We start from the raw sequence: 22,992 nt of genomic DNA on the forward strand, positions 1-22,992 counted from the left end.
TCCAGCCTGGGTGACACAGTGAGACCCTGTCTTAAGGGGAAAAAAAGAAAAGAAACAGGAAGGAAAGGGCTAGGCAGGACATATTTCCTATGGCTGAACAAAAAGTGAGGGAGCCTGGGTGGCAGCCGGACAGCCAGGGGCAGCAGGGACAGAGGAGGCAAGGCAGAGAAATAACACTTTGATAAGGTCAAGTGGGGCCACAGCCCCCGGCAAGGACAGTGTCTGTGGTGCAGTAAAGGTAGGAGTTGAATCTAGGGGAGGGTGGACAGTGAAGAAGTGAAGCTGAAAGATTTCAGAAGCAGCTTTTGGACAGACTGGAGTTCAGCAGCTGGGGAAGCTGAGAGCAGCTGACACGGGCCCACCTGCTGGCCTCGTTTACCTTCTGGCTTATCATCACCATTTAGAATGTCTCACCTTAGAACGCCTGGCACTTTTCCTCTTGTCCCCCCGGCCCCCGCTTAAAAAGTCAAATCCAAGTTGTATCTTTGGAGCCTCAGGCAGAGGCAAGAGGGAACGAGGATTAATACACACAGGCCAAAGAATGGTGTTTCTCTCTTTTATTTAAAAACAGTGCTTCATTACCATGTGCAAAGGCTGAGGCAGTGCTCCTCCTTTGCTTAGAGTTTATAAAAGCCAGCAACATGATCAATAATTTATACACATGGAGAGTAATACAAAAAAATAAGGAATAAAAGCTAAAGATCTAACTACTCCGACCTTCACAATTCCAGCTACTTGATAATAATAGGAGTAACCCAATGAATACTGTATGGTCTGAAAGCTACTATACAATATGATTCTTAACGAGAAGGGAAGGGAATTAGAGACTGTCACAAAGCCCTGGGATGCTTCTCTGGAGTTAGCAGGGAAACAGGACCCTGGGCAAGCAGCTCGGGTGTCCTAGGAAGTGATTCTGGGGGAGGACGGGAGGGGAGAGAGAAGGCTAGGTGGTCGATTACACAAGCATCCCATGTAATGCCTCCATGCCCCAAAGGTACCTGTTTCGCCACGGCAATGGGAGGGGCTGGAGGAACAGCATGTTGCATGTAGGGATGGTCCGGTCCCTGCCATGGGGAGTGGGGAGAAGAGGAGAGGTTCTGTGGCATTTTGAGCCTTGCAAAGATTTGGACTGAAAAGCTCAGAGACTCAGGTAGGTCAGCCTGTCAGGGACAAGTACACTCCACCGGCTCTCTTCTCGCTTTGCAGCCCTAGCTTACGTGTGTCAGCCCCAGGTTTGCTCCAGCTATTCACAAGCAGAATATAACACAAGAAAAACAATTCATATCCCTTAGGGAAAAAAGAGGATCAATTCATCACTCGATATATAATACAGCCAAAATGAGCTGCCAAAACAAGCACACACACAAATACTGTGAACAGAAAAATACAAGAAAATGACTAAGCTGGGAGTCTTGACGGGGTATGGACATTGCTTAAAGCACGTATCAGTCCCCGGAAAAACCAAACCAAAAAACATTTTTTAAAAATTCAAAAACTCATGTACCCCCTGGGAAACTGGTGTTGGTAACAAAGGGCAGGGGGTGGGGAGAGAAAAGAGAATCACTGTTCCCTTTTTGCTCGCCAGTGTGAGTGGAGTCCTCAGGTCACCGGCATGTACACAAGTACCAGACAAGGAGGACCAAGTCCCTCTGCTGGTGGCCTCCTAAAAGGCAAGGCTTGAGTTTTGGCTGATGAGCAGTTCTCTCCGTTACCAATCCCTGCCAACCAGCACTACCATGGCTGAATTGATCTACCGTTTTCCTGAGTAAACTGTAACTGGCTACAGTTTCGGTAACATGGAAAAGAACTCAGCTACTACAGCCAACCGCAATACTTCAGGAACCCCCTCCATCCCTGGGCTCCTCACTCCTAGTGCATCTGATTGAGGAATCTGATAACTTGCTGCAGTCCGGTCTGTAAGCCTTATTTGCAAAGAAAGGTGCCAGGGACTCTATTACACTCACTAAACCAGAGGGCACACGCTGGCTTAGGACACCCAGAGCCTACTTGGAAAGGGCCCTGTTTCATGCTCTAGCTCTTGGATGGCTACTGCCTGGCTGATCAGTAAAGCAAGTATGAAGGAAGTACACAGGAAAAGGAAAGGGAGGGAAGAGGCTTTTGGACAGTAACATTTCCAAAAAAATATAGTGTTTTATGCAACAGAGAATCAAGTTTCACTGTGTATACTACAAATGGTCAAACATTTTCAAGAGCATGACAAAATGAAAACACACAAATTTACGTCTGATGTTCACCTTGTCCACTATTTTTTTCCTATCTTAAAACAGTGCAAACAGGTAACTTATGCTTTTAAAACACCATGACCCCTTCCCCACCCCCCAAAGTCCCTTTCCTCCTAGTATCTGGGGGAAAAATCTGCAATTCTGCAAATGTTACTGTGCTAGAGGGTTGCAAGCAGCAGAGAACTGGCTGAACTTGGCAAAAGGGGAGGACTTGTCAAAGTTTCCCCTTTCCCCTCCTTAAACATCTAAGTGCTTTCCAGTCTGTCCCTTGGTTGGCCTTGTTCTCCTGCCAGAGGGAAGGGGGTTCATCATGCCCTTCTTGCATATCCTTGGGGTTGCTTCCATCCCTGTTTGATGTCTCCCTCATGTCTGGAAGCTATATAACTAGTTACAGGATGGTAGTGATTAACCCACTTATCTGCTAGATCTCTAGTAAAGTATAATTCTAAGCTAAAAGCAGTTCAGCCCCTGAGGAGTCACACATTTGAGGAAAAGCTGCTATTGATGACTTCTGTTGTCTAGATTTCCACTAGCTCCCCTCAGACTAAAAGTTGTGCCCCAGTCCACTTCTTTCTCAAAGAAAAAAAAAAAAGGTTGGCTCAATTCAGACCGTGGCTGTTGGAGGATGACGGTGATAGTAGGTTTTGTTAAACCTGAGAGCCTGACAAATGGTGAATCACAATGGCTGATCTGAGTTAATGGAAATTGAACTAAGTGACATGAGGAATTCTGGAAAATGCCTATGGGCAGCTCTCTGGGCTCAAAGAGGGACATGGAGATAAAGGTGTTCACTAGAGGCCTCCTTTAAGGAGCTCAGCTTCCAAGAGTACAGAAAGTCCAGGTCATGAACTATAGTAAAGATGAAAAAGAATCATGCATGTACTGTGATTTAGCATCAGTGAGTTTTCTGGAATTATCAGCCAGCATCCTCTAACAAACTCATGAAATGCCAGACTCCTCTGACTCTCTTTCTTGATGCAGTGAGAACCAGAGTCAGGAACAGACAAGCAGTGCTGCTTCGAGCAACCTGCCTCTGGTGAATTTGACTGTATGGAGTCTCAAAGTTCAAAAGGTGACGGGGAGGTTGATACTATGAAATCCAGATGCTTGTAAGAGCCCCAGTTCTCAGTGTTGACACTGAAAACCAAAGACTCTTTCGTAAAAAGCAGAACTCCATTTATTCTTTCTTAGAAAAGGGAGCTGGAGGAAGCGGTGTTAAACACCATCCCTGGAAATGCAGCAGAAACCACTGGAAAGCACAGAGCTTGCCTTTGGAGGCCTCAGCCAGAACCAGCTGAACTGAGATGCACTCAAGGTGCCTCAAGCTCAAGATTCTGCCTCTCTTAAAAGGTCTGTGGGAGCTGCCTTCTCTACCTTTCCCATTATCCTTACCTCTTTCTAGGAAAAAAGAAGAGAAAAACTCTTAAACTCATTCTCCTATTCTCCCCTGCTATGGATACAACCATTTAGAATTTGGCGTAGTCTCCACTGAGTACGTGGCTTGCCATCTTTTGGCAATGGCCCCTTTGTGATCATGACCCCAAACTTCTGTTTTTTTAGTCAGCTAAAGTTCTCCCTCAAAGCAAAAGCAAAAGCAAAAGCAAAATCCTCCCTGCCCCCATTCCCTAGAACTGTGAGAGCCCGCATCCCATTCCCCGCTCCTCTAACTAAAATATTTATATACATACAACAAAAATTGTCTTAACAGCAACAAACCAAACTTTGGCTTGGGGTGGGGGGACCCTTATAAATGGCCAATGGACTGGGCAGTTCGTGTCCCCTTATTCTCTGTCTTCCTCCCCAGAATCAGTAATAATTGCATCGAGGCCTCTAGCTTCCTTGACATCGCCCCTAGTTTCAGGCACAGCCTCTCTCCCAGTTATGAGGCGAGACAGGATTCTGAAGGGGGAAAGGATATGTATTCTACACGACAGGTCAACGTCCTCTCAGATATATCACTCTGCTTACAAAGAATGCTTGATGCTGTCATAGGTCAGTCATTTTAATTCAGGGACATGAGTCAGTTATCAGTCAAGAACACGTGTGGAGGCAGGAGTTCAAAACAAACCCAAAACAAACCCATAACAAACCAGAAGCTCCATGTCTCTGAATTACTCCCTTTAGCAGCTGTCCCTTGGGTGAAAGGTCACCCTAGTACCAATGTGAATAGACCAGGGAGCCAAAAAGACCGTGCTTTTCTATTTCCTAATGCCTTCATTTGGGAAATGCTGTAGGACACTTGCTTTTATCAGTTCTATCTAACAGCTAGAAGAGAAACACTCTCTCCTACCTTGATAACATAGAAAATTACAGCCAGATGGCAACAGCAGTGACTCACTGCGTGACTCTTTCTGGCGATATAGAAGACCCTTGCCATTTCAGACCCTCCTTCCAATACGGGAGGGCAGCAATCTCAGGGCCTCTACATTTTATGTCGTGTAGTGTTAATGTATACAAAGTGGTCCAAGTGCTCAGCTGGGTGTTTTTCGAGGACAGTGAGAAGCTCAGCGGGATAGCCACAGGCTCAAGACTGTGGATAGAGAAGTGACTCATAAAGGCTCTGGAAGATGAAAATTCCTATGGCTTTGGAGCAAGTGCAAAGTGCCTCTGCCTGCCCTTCCATGTCCTCATCACCAAAACTTCCAGGGACTACTGACCTAGGACCTGGTACTCTATCTTTCCCCAGCAGATTCTTTATTCTATTTTTTAAACTTTTACTTTCTGAGGCAAGAAAAAAGTAAGAAATACCAGATCTTCTAATACTCCTTTTCCCTTCCTCACCCTCTTTAATGGCTGTGAACGATTTGTACTTCTAATCCTCAAGACATCTGGGGGAAATCTGGTCACTGGCTTATTCATTTTTCTGTCCCTGGGTCCTAAATTCCTGAATCTTATGGACATGAGAGCAGGGTGTTAATAAAAGAATACATGAGCTAAGCCGTGGTTCAATTAAAGGAGAAGAAGCCTAGAAGGAATGCTAGGTTACAGGAACAAAAAGAAATGATCTTTTTCATACTCCAGAGTTCATTCTGAGATCGGTTTCCTAATGAGGTGTTTATTATTATCCACAGTCTGAGAGCACATTTGGAAATATCAATACTATAATTCCAAAAACTATGCCAACTGTCTCAGGCTGTGCGTGTAAGATGATTGTAAAAAGAATGGAGAAGACAGGAGGGAAGAGGAGAGGAAAGCGTCTTTTTAATTCTCCTGCTTCGTAAGCACAAATTCCTATCTATCAGCATGTGGATTCCAGCCACAGCCAACCAGAATTGCCTGTCAAAGACCAGAAACTCAGAAGACTAGAAGAATATCCTGTTGCAGAAAGATCTCTTCCACTTCTGCTTGTCCCCCAGCCATTCAGCACCAGATACACTTTGGTAATTCTGTCTGCTGATTTCTGATCAGATGCATTTATCGGCTCCTAAGTCTCCTTCCTCCTTGACTGCCTCTTCCGTGATTGATAGAATAAGCTAAGCACGGACATACAGACATGGAAATGCATTATTTTTTTTTTTTTTACCACAGTTTAAAAAAAAAAAGAAAAAAATGCACAATCTTTGGAACAAAAGAATTAAAGGCAGAAATTTAAAGGAAAAATACATATTCAAAGAACATAGTGAGGTATAAAAAAGTATTCTTTCTTTTTTTGTGTTTTTTGTTTGTTTGTTTGTTTGTTTTTCCTCTTCATCTTGCTATAGAGTTCCTCTACTAGTAAATATTGCAATAGCCAGGCCTCATGAACTGGGGGGCTGTCCCATTTGCAGGGGTCTCACGTCACTTCAGTAGGGGGCAAATCGGCTGTAGCCACCTCGGTATAAACTCGCCTGCAGTAATTAAAGAGATAAAAATAATTAAAAGGTTGATGAGAGAAGCATTAACAGTGAAGAAAAATGTCCAGAGAGGGATCTAGAAACACAGCCTGCTTCGAAGCCTCAAAGCAACTGATCAAGCATTGCCTTGTGCGGTGAAGTCAGGAAACCAACTTCTGCTTCCAAGGTGCTCAGACCAGAGCCCAGCACATTTATTGCTGACCTGATATTTTCAAGGAGAGTATGATGACATTTTATTTCATTATTTACATGAATTAGCACAGAAGGGAAACAATACACAGTTGAAAACAAGTTCTGCAAAGAGTTTGATTTTTAAAAGCACAGGTTTTTGTTTACCTTGATATAGCCTTATAATCCTGGTGGAAAACAGATCACCAGTTTCCCCTTCTCACATATGATCCACCGGCAGTGCACGTTACTTCTGACACAATCCCTGCCATGTGTGCTCACAGCCCATGTTTGAGATGGTGCTGCATCTAAACCTGGGCCAGTCTTTAATAAAGTCTGTTTCCTCTATCATCTACGAAGCACACCAAGTAGGCTGTTTCTTGACATATTCACATTTATATATCTAGCTGGGGTTTTAACTAGGCTTTATTCCTTTATCTTTATCAAATGACTTTATCTAATGGCTTATCTCTTTCAATTAGAAGTTTCCCAGGAATGCATCTTTCTCAGGTCATTCTTTTAGCATAGGACTTATATCATTTTAGGACGAAATACAATCTCAGGAACTTCCACCACTGCCTTTATACTGTAATGCTCTACTTCATTTATAAACATATATTCCCTCAGGGCCCCCTATTACTTCCTTCCACAAATCTTCATCAGTAGAAATTTGGTGTGAGAAGTAGCTTTCTCATATTCCTTTAGGTTTTACATTTTACACTTCATTCTGTCTCCTTTTCAAACAACTCTGCCCATGTCCAGAGGTAGTTGCCCAGTTGCATTTTGGATTAGAGAGCAAGCCTGGCAGAGGTGTCACTGTGGAATGGCCTGTCTTTGTTGCAGCCTGTGAGTCCTAATCACTGAAACTGGAGGCATCCAAGCCAACACAATAATACTGCAGTGAGGTGGTTGGTCAGAAGAAATTATGCTAGTTCTATGGACTTCTTCGATACTTCTATCAAAAACACCATATTTTGCCACAACTGTTATCAATAATCAATAATAAAATATGCCATAAAGCATTCACTTAGCAATTTCTAGTACTATCTACCAGAAGGCTTAGGAAGAGCAGAGACATCCTTTAGATCTGCATTTGAAACTTTAAGTTTTTGAAAAGCTTACTGTGAATACTACAGCCTTATGCTCCATGCTCCTTTGCCAACACCTATCAATGAAACTATGCCACAGGTATGCACTCAACATTTGAACCAATAGAAAACATTCACCAGTTCCCCTATTTCTCTCACAAATGATGCCACTACTCGGGGCACACTATCAGTGATCATTCCTTTCTGCTGCCCTTAACTAGGCCATTATTATAATAACTAGGTTATTAAAATGCGGCTCACATTATAATAACACATAAATAAAGAGGGTGACATGAAACTTCCAGGTAGATCTGTGTGACTTTAATACCTCGATGGTGCATGAAAGGCTGAATTTACTACCTCCCTAGATCTTCTGTAGTCTATGGGTGAAAGAAGGAATGAAATGGTTTTATAAAGCAATGGTATATTATATACTTACCACAGCGCCAACTCCATAGCTAGCGGCAGGGGCAAGGGCGTGGTAGGGGTCAGCTGTGTACACCCTGCCATAACTGGAAAGAAGAAACACAATCAGACAGATAAAGAAAAGTGTATGATCTAAAAAAATTAAAGGGATTACTGTGCTTTAAGACTTGTGAGTCACTTGGTCTTGGATTATCATAAGGAAACTGGAATTACAAGGAATAGGAAAAAACCTTTCTATTTCTACTCCCAAATGCAATAACTGAAAAAATCTGAAGTACTTCCATAAAATGGAAAAGGAATTGGAGATGAGGAAGAGAGGGACTGGAGTCAAAGTCAAAGAAGAGATGAGAACAAGAAAGAGGGAGCGGAGGACAGAGCCGGTGCCTTGTGCTTTAGGCATGACAGAGGCCATCAAGAGGTCTGCAGAAAGCCCAGGCTGGCAAGATGCCCGATGTGCTAAGAGCTGCTGTGGAAACGGTGAAGGGAGGAAAATGGGTGACATTTTGGGATGGAACAGCTCTCATGCATCCCAAAGCTCACCACTGTCTCTGTACATACCCGTCGCTGTAAGCGGCTGCAGCGGCTGCAGCAGCAGTGGCTGCGGTTGCAGTAGCAGGCTGTGCATATCTGTAGGCTGCATATCCACCCTATAGGAGAGAAGAGAACTGACTTTACAGATACCTCTCCCCCCAGGTGTACAGAAAAACACACACCCGCCCACACACAGACGTACACACATGTAGACACAGGGACTGACACAAACATAGACACACACATGGGAAAAAAATGTTTCAAACTGCATCAGTCTGCATGTTATTATTCCTCCAATAAAAAATTAAGCCCTACGATATGCAAGGATTTGCTTTCCAATTAGTGATGGTATTAAAAGTAAAGTTTGGTAGTACCTGTTAAATACAAGAAATGAAGACATGATTTTGAATCTGTCTTACTTCACAGTCTTTGTTGGAACTTTCAAAAGCGAAAATATTTACAGCAAGTTGGGAGAACTCTGACAAGAAATATAAATTATAAAGTTAAAACATGAAATCTGTATGTGTTGACTTCAGATTCTCTAACGTGTTCTTGGATTGATTCATTAATAAGAGACTACTATATGTAACAGAAACCTCTGCTCCATCCGGCCTAGCATGTTTGCCAAGAAGCTAAGATAATCAGGTAATATTTAGAAGGAAAAACAATGTAGATCAGGGGTCAGCAAACTTTGGCCTGTGAGCCAATGCAGCTTGCCACCTGTTTTTGAAAGTACTTGTGACAGAGACCAATGTCCTACAAAGCCAAAAATATTTACCACTTGGCCCTTTAAGGAAAGTCTGCCAACTCAGATCTACATTTCATACTTGAGCAAATCAATTACAAATTTCTGAGGATTCTTTGGCTGGATTCAAATAGATCAGGAACCCTGCTTCTAGCACTTAACTGCATTTTCCTTCCCTAAAAGGTTTTGAGATTCTTACATATTAATCTTACAGTAGACTCTGAGCTTTTCTTCCAATGGTCCAAATATCCACTCAGTCCTAAAGAATTTCAAACCATCACATCCTTCTATTTCACCTCAGTTTAGATAACCCAAATATACAAAAGGTTTTCACTATCAGGGTGAATCATGTACTCTTTCAGAAAGCATTTCAAGAGACAATCACAACAACAAATGCTTGCTACATGAGACAGGATATTTTTAAAAGTGGCAAACTCTACTTTTTATTATTTTTCTTTACCCTTCTAGAATTCATCTATTTTACCTAAACGTAATTCAGATGCAAATTTTTATTATTGGCCTTTCACTATCAAAAACAACTATGTTCAACTGGCCCAACTGGAACATCATTTCAGTAGTGAACAATAGCATGAACATTTTATTTCTGTGGATAAAATGTGCTCATTTCTCATGGATATCTGAAGGTTTTTGCCCTGTGCTTTCTACTTCCTATTTTTTCAAATGTTCAATTTTTCTAAATCTACAAAAGAAATTTCAAATTTACTTCTGTATCATTTCTTGGGATTGAGAACAACTATTTTCTAATGGGACCCCTGTTCTTCTTAACCATCTTACATGGCAGGTCCTAGCTTGCTTCTTTTATTTCTGTTACACCTTATTTTAGAAATACCTATAATTTCTTATGAGCTTCTAAAGCCTTTTGCTTCTTTCTTATATAATTTATGCTTTCTCTAAACGAAGAAACTGCATTGTGAGGGAAATTTATTCCTGCTCTTCAAGTTTATGCTGCTTGAAGTCAGGATAGTTTCAAATGTACTTTAAAAAATCCCTGACTGGCTTTCAGTGGTTATACATTATTCCTCCTTTGTTTTTCAAGTGAGTGAGTTAGAAAGTAAACATTTCCTTCTTAATTATGAATTCTTCCAGAGATATACGAAGACTCTAATTAATATTACCAAACACTGACAATGAAATGGTAATGAATGGGAACACGGCAGGAAGCACCCTTGGGGGCCGTTTCTGATCAACATGGTTCCTTGGAATTCCAGCCAGGATCTGGGCAAAGCTGTACATCCTGGCCACAACATAATTTAACTAACTAAAGTATTTCTTTACCTTTTTTTTTTTTAAGCATTTGTTAAACAAAGCAAACGTTAATTACAGTTGGAATTTTAACACTAAAATGAACCCTAGTAATTTTTCATTATAACTAGAGATGGTTCCATTAGTTTAGAATTTGTTTGCTAGTGTAAAGTTACAGCAGGGCTATTTAGTAAAAATTCTTTGCAAACAAGGGTAATTCAGCATTTTACTCTTTCGTATTACTCCAATCATCAAAGTAACATTAAAAAAATTTTAAAGTTAAGGCAGTAAAAGCAGTTAAAGCCCAATTCATGTTTACCTAAGTAAAAAAATTAAAACCTGAAGTCTTATGCCATATGGCAGAGGTATAAATTCTTGCAAAGGGATACTGAGGTTCAAAAGTACTCATCCAAGGGTAGGTTTCACCCCTGACTCTCACGGAGACTGAGTGAGGTACTGGAGGTACGATCTCTGAGTATTCTATCAAATCATGGCTTTAAGCTGTATTCTACTCATTCTGGAAAAAACAGGTTCTAAGCGAGGTTGCTGACAGACCCAATTTCCCCTCATTTTCCTAGGCCTACAGGAAGCCATCAGAACCTTGGTGGTTTAGGAGTAATGTTACTGCTAATCAAAACAATTCAAATAGATCAGACTATGGAAAAGAATCTTCCTTCCAATCCAGAAGGAGATGGAGAGAATCTATCTGTAGCAGTTTCCTTCTTTGATAAGTCAACTCTGACTTTGAAGTTTAAACATGATGAAGTTCTCTGCTTTTCAAGTTGAAGAAAACAGAACAGAGTTGCAAATATTTTACTGAAAACAAAAGGCTCGAGAAGAATATCAGCATTAAGAAAAAACACATTAATAGTTTTTTTTAAAGCAGATGACTTTAACATGATTATTCTCCTGATTACTTTATAATAATGGCATTACAGAGAAACCTTTAAAAGATGAACTATTTTAGGATAGATAGGCAATATCCTACTAAACTAACTTGGTAATTCACTAATGACTACTCCAAAAGTAGAAAAATTAATTGTGTATCATGGATGTATTCCTCTCTCTCTCTCTCACACACACACACACACACACACACACACACACACACACACTCTTACTCAAAAGTATTTTTGCTGCTTTATTCAACAAAACATATCACAAAATGTGAGACAAAGAAAATTCAGAAAAATCTATTTCTATTCCAGATTTCGAAGTGCATAGAAATTTCAGGCTGAGAAACCGTTTTTTCAGCTTTCACTCTAACTAGCAAATCTAAAGGCTTTTAGAAAACATGAGAACAAAGTGCAGTTTGAAACACCAAGGTTTTCATTATTGTTTCTTAAGTTTTTCAAAAAGAACAAGGGTGGGAAGGAGGTAGAAGAGACAGGGTTCAGGCGTGGGGAGGGAAATGGCGCCACATTTATTAATCACATTAAAAACTAAGCATGCCAACATCTGGAGCTAAAACAACCAGCAAAATCACCACGTTCAGACTCGTATTGGCTAACTCTATCTATCCCAGCATTCTCTTGGGACAGCGGTTTGCCCTAGGCTCTACCACAAGCTCGGTGAAGTACACAGCCTCAATTACTAGAGCGTGCAGCCACAACGACCTGGTATTACGGAAACAGTCAGTCACCACTTGAGTTAACATTCCATACCCTAACGACTGGCCCCTCCCCAGCCCAAAGAAATAGTCAATCTTGCCCACCCTAGCCCTGGCCCACACCACAATGTTAATAATTATAACAAGCAGTAACCCATCTGTTATATCAGAGAAGGGAACAGAGACTCCACTGAGAGATTTAGAGTGAGATGTTAACATTTCTTCAGCTGACTGCACAAACAAACAAACAAAAAAAGAGGAGAAATAATTCATTTGGAGATATGAAGTCATGAAATAGCTGATGTGTATTGCTTTTAACCATGCACTGATGCAAAACTGAAGCAACCATTAATAATAAAAATTAAAAGGACATATGTATTTACACACAATCAGACCTGTTTGATCTGAAGCAGTTTGCAGATTCTATCTGTGTGTGATTTGAAATAAAACAAAAAATGGGGATTAGCATGGCCACAGCACACCCTAATGTAGGAGGGCACACACGGACGGCTTTTTGGAACTCTGATAGCTGGATAAATTTGGCTTGGCTAAGCTTGATTCAGATACACACATGCCCCTTTAAAAAGAATTATTCTTATTCCTTTGCAATTCATTCTGAATGACACCTGGTGTCCCCAGTGGGGCCGCCCAATGCTCCATCGCTCCCCTATTCAACCTGCCTGACACTGGCAATATAATTCAGTCCTGACCCACAGCACTCACATGTATGCTCGCCCTCTGTCAACAACCGTATATTCTAATCCACAGCATTCTGCTAAAATACTTCCTGTGTTTAGGAATTTTACTTTTTCACATATCTGTAACATATCTCTGACTTCAAGTTCCAGCTTCTTCAAAGGAAAATGCCTTTGAAAAGATGGCTTTAAGATCCTTTCCAGTGTTTTCTGCAGTTGTTAAAGTCTCAGTTTTTCATGGCTCAATGTCATCTCCTAAGGGCTTTTCTACTCTGCTCTGAACCAATTTTATCACCGAATTAACTTTATGATGTTGCCACGTTGACCACATGATCTTTTGGCACAGTTCTGTAGCTGGGTTTTAAACTAGAGCAAAATACAATAGAATATAATCCTTCCAATATCTGACCTTTATCTGCATATTTATTAGTTTAATCTCACACTGGTAGACTTCTGCCTTATCTTGATTTTAACCTAGCCTTTAATTTTACTACATTTTTGTTTCAGGTTTACATTAAAACAGGACTTTGGTGAGCATGTGATGTCAAGACACCTTCTTTCTACCGGGAAGACAATGACATTATGTGACACTGAGGAGGAGAGTGTGTATTTCAAGACCAGCAGACAAAATGAAAGCTTGTTACCTACATGTAGTGTATAGATCAATAGAGCAGGAGGGTTGGGGGATGGCGGGGGCGGGGGGTGGGTAAGGAATGGCAGGTGTGATGCTTAAAATCACTACAGCAGAGCAGAGATCTATTCCAACTAGCGTGGGTTTAATGCTGGACCTCCAGGAATCACTTTATTTATCCTTGGATGAATCTAACTCCCTCTTTTTCCTCACCACCTCCCCACTCCTGCTAAGAACCATGGTTCTAGGAGATATTATAGAGTTCTTTTGTGGCAAAATGGCATCACTGATTAAATGTGAGTAACACACAAACTTACAATAATGGTGATACTGTCACTGCTTTTGATTGAGGCCTATCTCCTTTGAAAAGTACTTATGAAAAAAATTTTAAAGTATTTAAATTTTATCTTATTATTATTTAAAATTGGGGTTAAGGGAAAAAATTGCTATGATCAACTTGATGTCTTCCACCTATTATTTCTATGATAGATGAGAGACGATTTTCAATAAATCAAACCTTTCAAACATTATTATTCCATATCTCCCCAAATTAGTTCATTTCCAAAATCTTGCTGGGTAGCCACATAAATAAACTGGATTGTGAAAAGCCATCGACTATTTTCTTTCTCCTAGCATCCAGCTATCAGCAATCCTTCTAACAAGTATGCTATTATCCAAATGAGCTCACTGATCTTCTTAGGTGAAAGAAGAGGCCAAGGGAAATGCATGTCTCAGTGTTTGAGTCCCATATGTCTAGATTTTTAAGGCAACTTCAAACTTATGTAGCAGCACAGTCCAATTACGACTGGTATTTCACTACAGGGCCCAATGTGGGATTCAGGAATCCTATTTGTACAGTTCTACTTCCTCTTTTTTCTCTTTTCTAAATTTATAGTAGTAAGAAAATGTCCCCAACTGCTAAGATCTAAATAGAAAAAAACAGTTTAAATACCACAGGTAAATGTGACTGACAGATTAAAAGAGGTGGCAGTGATGGGACAGTGCATATTACACACCTGGCTGGGATATGTGTCAAGAGGACAGGAGCACTTAATTTTGGAGGAAGTGCCATTATGTACGGAATGTGACTGTGGGCACTGCTGAGGTAGCAGGGCTTAGATCACACGCTCACAAGTCTTGATTGTCCAAAAAAGCCTCTGTTCCCATCTCTAACGTGGAGCTGGAATGGTTAGTATAATTCAATTTTTTCACTGCAATCCACAATCTGATTGATTGGCAGGTCACACTGGCACTCCTACCTGAGGTATTTTAGCGCTAATGATTGGTTCCTGTAAGACTATTCTATAACAGAACACAGGAAGAGCAGTTCAAAAAACACAGCTGTGGAAGGAAAACAATCATACAAAAAGCCCGCTAAGGGGCCCACCAGCCTTTTCTTTCCTTTGGATGCAAGCATGCTTTTCACAGGAGGTGATTTAGGAGCAGTTTGTTATCCCATTTAAAAAGTGAATTAGGGCGAACTATGCCTTTTCTACTGGCCAAAAAGGAAGAGGGAGGGGTGGATACATAATCTAGCTGCCACACTCCCAAATCCTATCACGGTAGGTCTCTTTACAAACTAGGAACACAATTGCTAGATCAGTTCTCCAGAGACGAATGTGCCATAAAAGAAACAGAAAGAAAATGGCTAGCAGGAATCACTGTCTAAGAATGGGACTGTGAAAGGGATTACAAAAACCTTGCACAATTAATAGCCTAAATTCATTTAACTTAAGCATAACCAGCAATTTAAAATCTTTTCCCCCGTGTCTTCTCTTCAAGCTCCTATTCGGTGCACTTTTTATACTAAACTCTCTATTCCTTGTATTTCTAATATGCCTTTCGGAGGAAATAAGAACTAAATGTATGCTGACAGATTTCCACAGATGAGAAATGTATGGAGAGAAGCAGAACAAACTCAAGGCAAAATGATAGTTTTTTGTTGTCTGTGTGTTTTTGAAGAAGTATCCTTTGCTCCCTCACATGTGGAATACAGAATACACAGTTCTAAAAGCAACAGTTGTATTAGGCCTAACTCAGTAGTTACCTCATAAAGTATTCTTGCTTTTCATGTGGGGGCATGGATATTATTTCAGCACTAGTGACCAACTTTTTTTCTCTGAGTAACTCTGCTTTAACATAAGAACTAAGGAATAATAACATTACTATTAATTACTTTCATTAACAAGGGGCCACTGGTCAAAAAAAATTATTTCAGCAAGATCACTGAATTACTTGTGTTTAGCTCAGTAAGGTAATCCAGTTAGTAGATTAAAAAAAAACAAGAGTATTTTATTAACAGGAACAGAAAAATCATCTGTCTCAATAAAATCTTACATTGTAAAGTAAGGAAGTAAGATAACTATTAAAAAATTGGGTTGGTTGACTTAACAAGGTTGAAGTAGACAAGTCTTTTTTTTTTTTTTTTTTTTTTGTTGAGACGAAGTCTAGCTCTGTCACCCAGGCTAGAGTGCAGTGGTGTGATCTTGGCTCACTGCAACCTCTGCCTCCAGGGTTCAAGTGATTCTCCTGCCTTGGCCCTCCACAAGTAGCTGAAACTACAAGTGTGTGCCACCACGCCCGGCTAATTTTTGTATTTTTAGTAGAGATGGGGTTTCGCCATCTTGGCCAGGCTGGTCTCGAACTCCTGACTTCAAGTGATCCCCCTGCCTCAGCCTCCCAAAGTGCTGCGATTACACACGTGAGTGACCATGCCTGGCCAAAGGAGGCAAGTCTTTTTTTTTTTTTTTTGAGACGGAGTCTCGCTCTGTCACCCAGGCTGGACTGCAGTGGCACGATCTCAGCTCACTGCAAGCTCTGCCTCCCAGGTTCATGCCATTCTCCTGCCTCAGCCTCCCAAGTAGCTGGGACTACAGGCGCCCGCCACCACGCCTGGCTAATTTTTTGTATTTTTAGTAGAGACAGGGTTTCACCGTGTCAGCCAGGATGGTCTCGATCTCCTGACCTCATGATCTGCCCGCCTCGGCCTCCCAAAGTGCTGGGATTACAGGCCTGAGCCACTGTGCCCGGCCCAAAGTAGGCAAGTCTTAATAAGACATAAATAGGTTGTATTTAAGAAAAATAAATCCTCAAATAAGAAACACATTAGAGAAAAAAAACTTGATTTAAGAAATAATTCAAATGGAAAATCTTGCTCTAATAGATCAGATTTCAAGAAAACAAGTTAAATAACAAAGATGAGTTTCATGAGAATATGGACGCTAATGTATATGGGAGAATTACATGCTAACATCATATGTAAGTATGTGTATTTAGAAATGTGTAATCTGATGTAAAAGTAGGATAGATTCCCCAGTTCTCAAGCTTCACTGTGAACATAGGAAAAAAGATACCTTTCATTACTTGTTGAAAATATTTTGAGGAAAGAGGTGGATTTTAATTAAAGTACAAAGAGAGGTAATGAAATATGGATTGGTTGGGTTTTATGCCTGACTTTATTAATAATTTATGTAGTTCTGGGTAAGTCTCTGAGAAATATATCTATAAGTTAGGAGGTTGGACCAAATCATGGCTAAGGTTCCTTCAAGTAGTTATTAAATTAAGGGATACCTTACAGGCCTACGCTAAGTAGTATAGGTGAGTCACCTGTACTTCGAAGAACTGTATCATCCCATCTCTACTTCCTGCAAAACGCAAAAACTCTGAGTGCATTCTGAAAGTGCATTAACTTTTTTAGGTTGCTTGAGAATCTCTGGTAGACTGTGGAAACAGTTCAGTAAAAAGGTCCTCTTACTGATTTTGGAAAGTAAGGGTGGAGAAAGCATTTCTAGACAATTTTAACCTATCCCCACAGAATCATTTCATGCTGACAAGTTTTTCTTATAAAAATTTTCCCTTGATGACTTGAGCGATTAAATCAAGCTTGCATTCAGAAAAAGTCCATCTGGAGAGGTCATAATAAAAGACTTCAAAACTCAAAAACTTCTACTTTGTCAATTATATCACTTTGTCCACATTTTAAATAATATGTGACAAACCAATCATGGAACTTTAGTGATAGCTAGACAGTTTAAATAATGGAGTCCATATTACTATGGCTAGTAGAGTCAGCAAATCTATGATAGTCAAATGGCTGTAAGAAGAGTCTGGGTTGCTGATTATGCTACTCATTTCCTCCAATGGCTCTTAAGAACTAAATATCTGGCGTTTTCTCATTACTACACACTCTTCGCTGGCATCGGTTCCTTATTTGGCTATCACAAGGTCATGTTCTCTCAAAGTAGGTAAAATAGGAAAATGTACAGTTCAGAAAGCTTATTAACCTCTAAATCACAGCTCTAATGATCTAAAGAGGGATGTGAAATGAGAAGAAAAGCAGAAAAGGGAAAGAGCTGGTTTAAGGCTAAGCTAGTCCTGTTATTTATGTATGCAAATGACACGACAATAATAAAAGACTTTAAACCTGCTGATCATCTCACAAGTAAATTAATGATCCACAAAACATCTGTGGGTATAGGGAAGGGAAAAGAATATGTCCAGTAGACTGACCCTTGCAATGATCAGGAAACCCAAAGGCTTAGTTTTTGCACCCAGGGGCAAGCGCAGTGGCAGAGAAGCATGCTTGCATTCTTAAATATATAAATATATATATATATATATCCACAAGGAAAAAGAAAATAAAAATTAAATAAATTAAAAGGAAAAAAACCAAACCAAACCAAAGAAACAGAAAAAAAAAGGCTGGCTTGTCAGGGGATGGGGTCGAGAAGGCCCCAGTGTGTGTACTTACATAGAGGTCAGCACCGTAAAATCCGTCCTGGTAAACCACACTGCAGAAAATCCACACAAAAACAAAAACAAAAAAAACAAAAGAACAGAAACACATTCCGGTTATTGAGGACGGCAGCATGCACATGCGCTCTACACAGGCAGGTGATGTATGAATACATAACCTGGGCTTGGGGCCTCGGCAAGTTGGTGAGAAAATGTGAAAGTGCACACGAAGGTTACACAGCTCCAGGACATGCGAGGAGAGGGAAAGGTGTGCAAAACTGGAATGCGCAACCTGGATATTTGGTAATTAAAGTAGGATTCACACAATAAAAAGCACTCCTAGAAGAGCCTATTATATCTATCCAAAATCTGCTGGCTTGGAAACAACTTTTTGTATATGGAGTACTTTTAAAAATAAGCTTGCCCTAGGAGGAAGTTTCTTTTTAAAGAGCTTACAAAGTAGGGTAGGGGTGAAGAGGAGTTTAACATGAAAAACTGAACCCAAAGAATTCCACTAGGGCAGGGCCTGTATGCAAAGTATGTTTTTAAATTACGTTTAAGTATTTTGTTTTCAGTATTATAATAATATGTAAATGTTTTTCTGATATCCATACATCACCTGCTTTTTACCCTGCACATTAGACATGCGATAAGATTTGGCTGATCACACAAGCATGCAAAGTATTATTATTCAGCATTTTAAGAACCAATGCAACACCTCAGAAAAACAAGTCAATCAATTCTGACCAAAGTAAACAGAGAAATGTAATTAAAAAAAAAAACACAACCAAAAATACCCACAATGCATTGCTTTCACAAGCAGAGATAATGAGCTAAAGGTTAAGGTGATTGGTCCAAGGTCCAAGAATTGAAAGGTGCAGTGGGGATCCCAGATAGTAACAATATAATCCAGAGTGGGAAGGAGTAACTGGAAGATTTTAAGGGTTCTTTTTTGACCATAAGAGTATTCATGGAATTCTGAAAAATACAATTGATAACTGAAGTTCTGGGATTGACCAAAGAACATCCTGTCTTATTTAAAAGAATAAATCTGAGAAGGTAGCTGGTTAAGAATAGAAGGGTTTATTTTCCTGTTTAGATAATGAATTTGTAGAAAACAGACAATGCATGACTTTAAAAAAAAAAAACAAAAAACCTAAGCAACACTATATTCTTAAATATAGATTTCTAACCTTCTGAGGTACCTTTGTGCATACAGACTTTCCCCAAAACATTATTGTGGGACCAAAAGACATGGAATAGCAGTAGAGATAAAAGATAAAACTTTCTTCTTCATCTCTGTGAAGTCAAGATCAGACTGTTTTAATTTAGATGATCTGTTTATTGGTTCAACTAAACAAGCTGGAAATTTTCACCACTACCTTCTCTGTTAACAATAAACAAGCTGACAAGTAAAGTCATCAAATCATATTTTTAACTTGAATATGAAATAACTTGTTTCTTATAGGTAGGTGGAATGTTTCTTAATTCTATTCCCAATGACATTTGGTTGTATTTACAGGATAGCATGGTCACATTTTGGAATGCCCCAAATATGCTATGCCCTTGTATCACACAATAGGCAAATCAAACTCATCTCTGATGTTCATTTAGCTAAGTCCCGTTCATTTTCATAGTCTCCAGTTGCAGTTAAAGTCTGATATTAGAAAGTAATCTGCCTCTCAATTGCATTTTAATGAAAAACACAACTTGTTCAAAATGAGAAGGCTGATAAAATGGAAAGCACTGAGACCAAGCGGTGATTAATTAAACTTCAAAGATCTTAGTAAGGGGATATAGGCAAAGATTTACAAATAAGCCTTCTATAAAGAAGGGTTGGCATTAAAAACACGAATACATTTTACCCTAAGTCAAATTAACTTACTGGGAATATTCATCTACGTTCTAGAAGAATTCCAATATTCCCTGTATCAAATGCCACAAGGAGGCTAGAACATAATGATTAATGATGAAATTAGTTTACTAAGCTGAAAAGCAATTCTAGGCCATTCCCATGAAATACTGGACTTATTCCTTGCCATCTTCCATGTAAACAGGTGGTTTAGTTAATAAAAAGAAAACATGGGAAATCAGTGTTCAATGTAATGCACAGAAATTGATATGATTAGACATAAAGATAAAATATCTTTGAGCAAATATATACCTGACACAGACTTGGTAGAGAATGGGTTCTCAAATTTGGCCAATATACTGAAATGACTACATTGAACACGACTAAATTCAACCACTTTATAAAGTAATTCAGCAATGTTACAAAATAGGGAAATCCCATGTTTCTGGTGAGTAGTCTCTCTTTGCAAATATGACAGTAAACTCTCTTGGATTACAATGGAAGACATTTCACAAACAATTTTCCTAGTGTGTAAAACTTCCAAAAGGTTCCTTTTAATGTTTCATTTGAGTATTTCTTGATGAAATAATACTGCATATTCACTTCTTTAAAGAGATGTCAGAGGTTGAAGGTCAAAGGTCAAGTTGAGAGAAAAAAGGATTAAAATAAAAGTAAGTAATGGCATAAGATGGAGATGATGGAATGCATGTGATTTAAATGTCTACAAACTCCAAACAGAAGTTAATTTCTGAAGCAGTTCCCTTCCAGTGTCTTTTGGAGCCTGCCCACTTCAACATACCTTGCCTAATAAAAATGTTTTAACTCTGTGGAATGGAGAACTTCTAATGGTACATCCATTTGGTCTACGAATGAATGAATGAATGAATGCTGAATTAGTACACCTCAAGGCTAAGCCAATTTTGCTGTCAGAAAAGGACATACAAAGGAGGTTCCTTCCCTTTATATTTTAACTAAGTAGCAGCCAACAAGCTTCTCTGCTGCTACTTTTTCCTCCGTTAGAATACAAAAAAAAAAAAAAAAAATCTGTCATATTGACATATCTGGCAGAGAAAAGATGAAGAGAAATGTCACATCTTTGATGAGGAAGTCCGTGGTACAACTGACTTATGAAAGACCACTCTATAAAAATTTACATTTTAGGCTGACACTGAGAAACCCCTAAAAACAAAACCTGCCATCTTCACTCCTTTTCCCCATTCAGTAGCAAAGGATTTATTTGTTGCTATGGAATCATTCCACTGCATGAGACACCCTCCATAAAAAAATCAAACGGTGAAGGATGCTCAGCTACAGTCATTGTTTTACCATCATTCAGAAGCCAACTGCAGTTTAATTCTTCCTACTTCTCCCTTTCTCCCTTGATTCAATTGGACTTGGTTCATCTTAGAATTAACCTCTTTTAATCCGTTTCCTACAAAGAAAGCAAATCCATTGTGGGTAACTAGCTCTGCTGCTCACCACCCAGGCAGTGAAATCAAAGGGGAGGACACATGTGACAGCCTCTGCCCCAACACGGGGTGGTGATAAGGAGGTGAACACAGCAGATGCAGGCTTGTACTACAATCTCGAGCTCCTCTTTTGGTTCTCTGCAGTAATGTTAATCCATATTCGTGCGCTGCTGAGTGAACTTCATGCCAACACACTGCTAGTAAACACAAGACGGTTCTGGCTACTGTCTTAAGCCATTACCATGAGGGCTTAAGGTGGCCAAAACGAAGACTTATAATGAACTGACAGTTTGTTACATTCTGATGATGGTATATTTTGGTTTTTGTCATCTAATCTGTTAATTTGCAAATATTCACTGAATGTCTACTCTGTGACACGGCAACATCCCAGAAGTTATGAGAGGGCCATGGTATTCTTTTTTGGTCCAACTGCTTATTTTAGAAACATATTGATTTTGGAATCTAACGCTTACCCTGGATAGGCGGGGATGGCTGTTGGAGGTACCGCTCGGACTGCACCATATACTGTCCGCCCTCTGCCCCTCAAATGGGCTCCTCTGAAAGCGGCTGCCGTGGTGGCTGCAGTAGGGTAAGGGAAGCCAGGAACTAAAGGGAGACCCAAAATATGACAGAAATTTCAACTTGCATTCAATAGAGGGTGCACAGTCACAACTTGCTATGAACCAATTATAGAAAAGATGGAAAGATACGAACCACATCTTTTTTGAAAAGGTGGCATACATTCAATAAACCTTCTACCCTGGGTCTCTCAGTGGGGAAGAAATGGAAAGAGAGACCCAACATGCAAAAGCAAAAGATTCCATGCCTCATTCATCACAAATCTTGAGTGAGCTTTCTCTGTTCCTTCTCAATTTCGGCTTTACAATGCAAGCTGCTGAGAAACAGGTCAAGAAGATCTGAGAATGACTGCCATAATAAGAGACAGACTTTTAATTACTGTGGGCAGTCTAAATCAGATTGACACAAACTCTTCAACCGGTCAGTTATTAACCTTGCTTCCAAATGTTACTATGTGCATATAATAATTATTACTCAAAAGAACATTCTTTTTATATTTTTACATGGTACCAACCTCCAAGGCCCATAATAGTCTTTAGGCATTTCATTTCATTAGTCAATTTCATTCTTTTATTTAAAAAATTTTAATCCACAAATGTAAGGTGAGGGAGACAACTCCTACCCTGTCCTTTAAAGAGGCAGACAACTTCTAGGGGCCTCATATCCTTTAAAGAGGCAGACAGTTTCTAAAAGCCTATTTTAAGTGTGCTGTCCTCTGGAAAGCATGCAGAGACACTGATTCCATGTCCACTGAATCCTGTTTAATTATACCTCTTGCTGGAGTAAAATGGCTCAGGTCAAAATGACTTTAGAGAGATCAAGAGAGCTGAGAATAATCAATAATGCCGGAGGTACTTCTAAGTGATCCTCTGCTGGAGAACCTGTGGCTGACTTGCAGAGGAAATGTATAATATGCTCTATACATACTTGCTTCTTTTGTTTTCTTTATCATCAAGTACAGACTAAGGCCCTTACCCCCTCTACCTTTTCCAACTATTTCTGCTTTGTGCAATCTTAATATTTGGTCAGGAAAATTCTAGCACAGGTTAAGGAGGACAGGGCACTGGGATAGTATTTAATATCCCTCTCAAGAAATTTCCATTTCGGTTATGTACTGTACTAGGAA

The 22,992-nt window shown here is 39.8% G+C and overlaps 1 protein-coding gene across 39 annotated transcripts in view; it reads right to left on the bottom strand.

Annotated features, from left to right (window-relative positions):
• Positions 1-542: 542 nt before the first annotated feature.
• RBFOX2 (RNA binding fox-1 homolog 2) overlaps positions 543-22,992 on the bottom strand; it is a 291,171-nt gene continuing 268,721 nt past the window's right edge. For 12 of the 39 annotated variants that reach the window (XM_054543737.2, XM_009234310.4, XM_009234311.4 and 9 more), the window contains 5 exons: positions 21,761-21,893; positions 17,983-18,022; positions 8,317-8,405; positions 7,772-7,844; positions 543-6,070 (listed from right to left, as the gene is read on the bottom strand). In XM_054543737.2, the coding sequence (XP_054399712.1) occupies positions 6,026-6,070; positions 7,772-7,844; positions 8,317-8,405; positions 17,983-18,022; positions 21,761-21,893 (380 nt within the window). In that variant the 3' untranslated portion in view covers positions 543-6,025. Of the gene's footprint in view, positions 6,071-7,771; positions 7,845-8,316; positions 8,406-12,301; positions 12,334-17,982; positions 18,023-21,760; positions 21,904-22,992 lie in introns of all 39 variants that reach the window. The other 27 variants (XM_054543731.2, XM_054543732.2, XM_054543740.2 and 24 more) reach the window with 5 other exon arrangements.

Source organism: Pongo abelii, chromosome 23, assembly GCF_028885655.2.
Source record: "Pongo abelii isolate AG06213 chromosome 23, NHGRI_mPonAbe1-v2.0_pri, whole genome shotgun sequence".
In the NCBI taxonomy this organism is placed as follows: Eukaryota; Metazoa; Chordata; class Mammalia; order Primates; family Hominidae; genus Pongo; species Pongo abelii.